The following is a 7,203-nucleotide window of genomic DNA, read 5'->3' on the forward strand; positions in this document are numbered from 1 at the left end:
CTTGCCTACTGGAAAAGACAATCTATTTGGATTTCCAGTATGACTCATTACCCTTGTGTTGAAGGCTGGCTATTTTGCCTTGACTGGGGGAGAAAGCAGCTTTTTTTTTTTTTTTTTCTGTAGGAAGTTTCAACATGGACTTGAAGAGGGTATTAGATCTTCATAACAACTAGATGTTGATAATCCAACTTGCTAGACCATCTTAAGCTTTTCTTCCAACATTACCTGGACTTCATTTGTTTGTTCTTTCATGTCGCTTGGGCTAACTTTCCATTCCGGAATCTTCTTATGAACCCTAAAATTGTAAATGACTTAAATCCTCTCATGTCTATTCCATCCATCACGAGTGAGAAGGGTTTGGTCGGAGGGTAAAACAATCATTGCACAAACTGATTCTTTGACCAAGTGTAACAGTATGACCGGTAAAGATTGAAAAGAGAGGGTGGGAAAGAAAAAAAAAATTGCGAGCAACGACTTGAATCTCTAAAACATGTCATAGTAGACAAAGAATCGACGGGCCAGGAGAAGAAATTTAATCCTTCCTTCTAATAAATTGAAATTTGAATGACTTTAAAATAATCCATACAGAAGCTGCAGCCACTTGCTCTTATTTAGATGTATTTACATAGGCAGGCTGGTTTCTATAGCATGCTTCTGCCCCCATGGATACTGAGATAAAGCCATGTTCTTCTCTTTCTATCCTTCTTCTCTTCTTTCTCTTCTCTTCTCTCAACATCCAACACTGTGGAGCAGCTGATAACCTCTCTTTCGGCGAGGCCCTCTCTGGAAACCAGACCATAGTGTCCAAAGAAGGCAACTTTGAGCTGGGGTTCTTCACACCAGGTAACTCTCGTAACTACTACATAGGCATCTGGTACAAAACAATTCCAGGCCAAACTGTAATCTGGGTTGCGAACAGAGAAACACCCATCTCCGACACCTCCTCTGCCGAGTTAAAAATCTCAGAAGATGGCAAACTAGTCCTCCTAAACAGTTCCAAAATCCCAGTTTGGTCATCCAATTCTACTGCATCAACCTCAAATTCCACAGTTGCAGTGCTTCTTGACACCGGAAATCTTGTTATACGAAATGGAGTAACCTCAAATAGGCATCGATTAATTTGGCAGAGTTTTGATCACCCAACCGACACCGTAATGCCCGGAGGATGTCTTGGACTTAACAAGATCACAGGGGAGCGTCAAAGCATCACTTCATGGGAGAATTCTGATAACCCTGCCCCCGGGCCTTTCACAGGAAGCACGGACCCTGATGGATCCAATCAGTTTGTATTGCTGTGGAATGGTTCTGAAATTTGGCGCTGTGAGCTTTGGAATGGCCAGTTCTACCCTCCAATCCCTGGTACCCAATCAAGCAGTCCCATAAAGTTCACCTTCGTCAACAACAAGCAGCGGAATTGTGCCATGTATACCGTCCTCGACAGTTCTTTCATCACTCGGTCTGTGATTCATTCATCTGGGCTGTTAAGGCAATGGTTTTGGGTGAACAGCACCCAGGAGTGGCGGACATACTATACCGTACCTTATTTTCAATGTGATGACTCTCAATGTGGAGCTTTTGGAATCTGCGACCAGCAAAGCCCCAATATTTGCAGGTGCTCCTATGGTTTCGAACCAGCTTCAGCGAAAGAATGGGAGCTCAATGTTTGGAGATCAGGGTGCGTGAGGAAAACCAGTTTGCGATGCGGTAATAAAAGCTCGGCCGATGGAGAAGGGGATAAATTCTTTGAGATGACCCATATGAGATTGCCTGCCAATCCATGGTACTTGACCGTTCGGAGTGCTGAAGACTGCGAACAGGCTTGCTTGAACAACTGTTCTTGTAACGCATATGCTTATGGGGGTGGATGCTCCATTTGGACTGGGGACCTTCAGAACCTTGAACAAGTCTATGATGGTGGTACTCTTTATATTCGGCTCTCTGCTTCTGATTTCCCAGGTTCAAGTAGCTCGCATAAGTTGGTAATTTCTCTAACTCTTAGTGTCATTGGTGGAATTCTTGGGATCTTGTGTGCTCTGGTCGGACTAATTTTGGCATTTCAAAGGAGGAAACAAATTTGGATGGCAAAACAAGTTGAGAGTTCTTTGATTCAGTTCACTTATGGCGATTTGCAGCATGTGACGAAGAATTTCTCTGAGAGGTTGGGCAGCGGTGGCTTTGGCTCTGTTTTTAAGGGGACATTGATTGACTCAACCGAGGTAGCTGTGAAGAAGCTTGAAGGCTTGAGACAAGGAGAGAAGCAATTCCGCACTGAAGTGAGAACTTTGGCTGGTATTCAACATGTCAATGTGGTTCGCCTTCGCGGTTTCTGCTCCAGGGGCAGCAAAAAGCTTCTAGTTTATGAGTACATGTCAGGAGGTTCCCTGGACTCTCATCTCTTTCGAAACAATTCCACAGTTCTAGGCTGGAAGATGAGGTATCAAATTATTCTTGGGATTGCGAGAGGATTGGCTTACCTCCATGAGAAGTGCAGGGAGTGCATCATACACTGCGACGTAAAGCCAGACAACGTTCTTCTAGACAGAGACTTCTGCGCCAAAGTTGCAGACTTTGGCATGGCGAAGCTCATCGGTCGTGACTTCAGCACGGTACTGACAACCATGAGGGGAACCATTGGCTATCTCGCACCTGAGTGGATTTCGGGCCTGCCAATCACCTCCAAGGTTGACGTCTACAGCTTCGGGATGATGCTGTTTGAGCTGATATCAGGCAAGCGAAATGCAACACAGTCTGAGGATGGGAGCAAAATCTTTTTTCCATGCTTGGCGGCAACAAAGGTCATTGAAGGCGATATATTTAGCTTATTGGACCATAGATTGAATGGTGTTGCTGATATTGAAGAGGTAACCAGAGTCTGTAGACTCGCTTGCTGGTGCATTCAAGAGTCTGAAGGTCACAGGCCAACAATGGGACTGGTGGTGCAGATCCTAGAGGGAGTCCTGGAGGTGAGCATGCCGCCACTTCCTAGGGCTCTTCAGGTTCTCGCGCAAGATCAGAGCCAACGTTGTGATCATTTGTCATCTATTAAATGCAAAGATCCACCTGATCAATCTCTGGATTTCTATCAGTAGGTGTCAAGCTATAAAGTGCACATGAATATCTGCTGAGCATGTCAACAATATGCAATAGGTTAAAGTAGAACTTATAGCTGTCATGATCCTTAACATGGATGTTTATATCAGGGTGTAATGTTCTATATTGGCTGTATTATCTTTTTAGTGGCATAATATTCATGGATATCTCTTGTTTTAAAGATATGTTGGATATGTTATAAAGTTTCCAACTCATCACTTTCCAAGCATGAGTTGTAAAGATTTGTGAGATATATGAGTAAGCTGGCAACCACCGCATGCATCTCTTGTCGAAGACCATGTTCAAGACCTTCTTATCAATTCATTTTCAAGGCATTTATTTCAGAATTTCTCAGTTGTACTGAATCACATCAACAATCAAACCACATTGCCGCATGTGTTTATGAATTTCATGTACCAGCCATCCGAGATGATCATACGATTCTTACCCATGAATGTTTTCTTGATTATAGATAATGTTAATCAGGGATATGATAAAAGCATATGAATGTTAATTAGAGGTGGAGGCAGCTTTTGCTCCGTCCGCTTCTTTCATAGAAGAGAGAACCACATAGAAGAGCGAACCACGTATGAAACTGGAAATGAGAAAATATGTGGCATGCATTTGATCCATGCGCTTTATTTCAACTAATGACCTGTTTAGATGATTGGGCCCCAAATCCTATAGGAATCATGTGTTTGGATCAATATAACCTCCTAATGAGGCCTAGCCTAGCCTGCTTTTATATTAGATACCCAAAAACCTATTATAGTGGGCCGACCTGAATCCCATGAGAAGAGATTTTTTTTTTTCTCTCTCTGTGGGTCTCAGGCCGGCTTAGTGCGATGGTTCTTTGGGTATTTATAAAGATAGGCTTAGTCCGGCTTCCTCCGAGGGTTCATTTGTTTGGGATGTGCCAGAATATGCGATAATCTGGCGGTATTTATAAAGATAGGCTTAGTCCGGCTTCCTCCGAGGGTTCATTTGTTTGGGATGTGCCAGAATATGCGATAATCTGGCGGTTCTAGAAAATTTTTTATTTAAAAAAATGATTGTAGAAGAAAATATTTTTTTATTATATTTGGTTCATGAAAAAATTATTTCGAAAAATAATATTAAAAAAAGATTATTACATTTGATTAGAGATAATTCTATATAGGAATATGATAAAATTTACAAATATGCTCTTCAACATCAAATAATTTTTTAATATTAGAATGGTATGGTCACCTCCAATTAATTTTTATATAATGACTATAATCAGACGGCTCTTTGCATAATGTCGTCTATATTTTATTTTTTTTATAAAAAAAATTTATTGATTGAATTTACGAAGACATCAAAATAAATTCAATAATTACATATGCAGCGTTATTGAGGATATTTTTGTCAAGTATAGATTACCAATACTCCGAAATTTACCAAATACCAAGCCCTCCATGGTATTTATTTTATCTTTTCTTTTCAAAAAATAAATATAGGCCCATCTATTTTGTTAGCATCTCTCTCTTTTATTTTTCATACCGAACATTTGATATGAGATTTATTTTCTCATATCAGATTAACCTGAACCAAATGAACCTAAGTAGTTGTATTGGCCCAAACCCATATTCCTGTAAGGCTTTGGGCCCAATTATCCAAACAGGTACTAAATAGACTTATATTATTTGCTCTTCACTAATAAAATAAAGGAATCAGAGGTAGAAAAATAATTATTTTAGTTAAAAAGAAAACAAGGTTGATTGACCCAGCCAGATAAACATTGGTGGCCATGTATAAAGCCCAAGGAACCAATCTATCAATGTCACATGCAGGCAATTCAATTTCATGAACCTTTAATTAGAAAAAGAGAATGAACAAGAAAGGAAAATATATAATAAGTTTAGGAATTGTATGTTGTGTCGCCAGTCCTAAGATGCTGTTGTGAACCATCTTCATGCACCTACAAGATACTGGCAAGGATCAGAGAGCTCACTAGATTGGATTCGATCGGGCCCTTCAATATTTTAATCAAAGAGGGTTATTTTTCTCTTCTCACTCTCTTTTAAATAGTTCTCTCCGACTTAAGTATCGAAGGGATAATCTTTTCTAATTTAAACATCAAAGGATCCGGTCAGAACCAGTCTGATGAGCTCTTTGACCTTTGTTTGTTGTCTTATAGATCCATAAAGATGGTCTTCATCAATATCTCGAGACCTACAGCAATAGCATGAATTCCAAAAATCTCATTTTAAGCTTAATGGGATGCTACTTATAGTATAAGTTCATCCAAAAAAAAAAAAAGAAACATTAGTGATATTTTAGTCTTTTTAGTTGTCCTATATATGATAGTGTCCTCAAGGTGGCATTCTCTTTTTTTTTGAATTTTTCTGCATGCATAGTAACCTAAATATTGAAATTTATATGAATACTCTCCCAAAATTAATATTCACAAATATACTCTCATAAAACACTTATTTTGCATATTTATCCTTTTTTGCTTTTTTCTTTTTTTTTTTCATTATATCCATGCCATCTAATGTTGTTAAAAAATTGACGGTTTAAAATTGAAATAACTGAAATACCCTTAATAGGTAAATACATAAAAAAAAATATTTATAAGTGTATATATACAAATAGTAATTTGACGAGGGTATTTATATAATTTTAAATATTTAAAAAGATATGCACATAAAAGAGTTCTTAGACTTTTTGCATGGATATCCTCTTAAATATTAGAATTTGAGTAAATACCTTTCCAAAATTAATATTTGCATACATTCTCTCATAAAATACTATTTTTGTATAAATACCTTGACATAATGGTTCAATTGATTTCATTAGCCAAAATTAAATTTATTTAAATTAAAACTTAATTAAAATTATGAAACTACATTTTAACTCCTGAAGTGAGCAATAGGTTAATGGGTCTCCTTGGAAACTTATCCAATCTATCGAACTTCCTCTCTTTCCATATGATCTCTCTCTTCTGCTCAAGATCTCCCTAATCCCTCTACCTCCTTTGAGAATTTACAAATCTCTTTCGATCCCTCTCTTTCACTCCATCTAGCATCAAAATTATTCTTTTGACTCCCTTCTCTACCATCAGTGGCCCATCTCTCTCTTTTTTCTTCACCGGTGTTCTTACTATTGGAATATGAGTCTCTCTTATTGGTGTCAGAGTTCTTCCTTCATTGTATCCTTTTTTACATGAGGATGATTAGGCCCTGCTTTTTAGCTCTATAGATTATTAAAAGGAATGCATTGTGAGAAATTTGTAATGTTTATTTTTTAGCATCTGAAATTTGCAATATTTATCTTTTAGAGCTGAAAAATTTTTCATGTGTGGCTGATTGAAAATTGCTATAACAAGATGGGTCCTATAAACTAGATTTTTTTTTCTTCTTTTAGGAAATTGAAGCTCCAAAGAATAGTGGGTTAGGGTACCCAATATAAGAGATGGTTTTCTACCATATAAGTGTGGAGGTTATTAGTGAGTCTGGAGGGTTCTAAAGTCTTTCACTGGCTTTGCTTGGGGATGATTCTTCCATCCATGAGTACAGCAATAACAAGAAAGCTTGATTATTGCAATTTATTGTGTGCTTTTAAGATATTCTAATTCTTTTCTATATTCTAATCTATGCATGTCTGCACATGTGCATCTGTAATAATAAATTATAAGTTGGTTTTGATTAAATAAGATATAATGATTGTTATAAATAAAGAAGAATGAAGTAGAACAATTTCATGATTAGTAAAAGAACTTCCATAACTCTCTTTATTATCTAATTATCGAATATACATTTTTTCTAAGCAATATTTTCTATGGCATAAATGTTAGACTAATCTGAGTATTAAAACAAGTTGAAATAAATAAAAAAAAAGTGAGTTTTTTTTTTTGTATATATACTCTTATGTGTATATGAATTGCATGAATATCCTCGGAAAATTACTATTTATATGTATACCTTTATAAATGTCTCTTTGCTTGTCTACCCATTAAGGGTATTTCAATCATTTCAATTTTAAACTACTAATTTTTAAAGAGTGTTAGATGACATGGATATATATACAAAAAAGAAAAAAAAAGGATATACATATAAAATAAGTATTTTATAAGGTTATACATATAAA

General features: G+C 37.0%; 1 protein-coding gene across 1 annotated transcript; it reads left to right on the top strand.

Annotated features, from left to right (window-relative positions):
• The first annotated feature begins 351 nt into the window (after positions 1-351).
• On the top strand, positions 352-3,275 carry LOC105060144 (G-type lectin S-receptor-like serine/threonine-protein kinase At2g19130). The gene has a single exon (XM_010943752.2). The coding sequence runs from the start codon at positions 663-665 to the stop codon at positions 3,087-3,089; it is 2,427 nt and encodes an 808-aa protein (XP_010942054.2). The 5' UTR covers positions 352-662; the 3' UTR covers positions 3,090-3,275.
• Positions 3,276-7,203: the final 3,928 nt, after the last annotated feature.

Source organism: Elaeis guineensis, chromosome 6 (assembly GCF_000442705.2).
Source record: "Elaeis guineensis isolate ETL-2024a chromosome 6, EG11, whole genome shotgun sequence".
Classification (NCBI taxonomy): domain Eukaryota; kingdom Viridiplantae; phylum Streptophyta; class Magnoliopsida; order Arecales; family Arecaceae; genus Elaeis; species Elaeis guineensis.

Coding starts and splice junctions, on each gene's coding strand:
- LOC105060144 (XM_010943752.2), top strand. CDS start 663: ATGGATACTGAGATAAAGCCATGTTCTTCTCTTTCTATCCTTCTTCTC.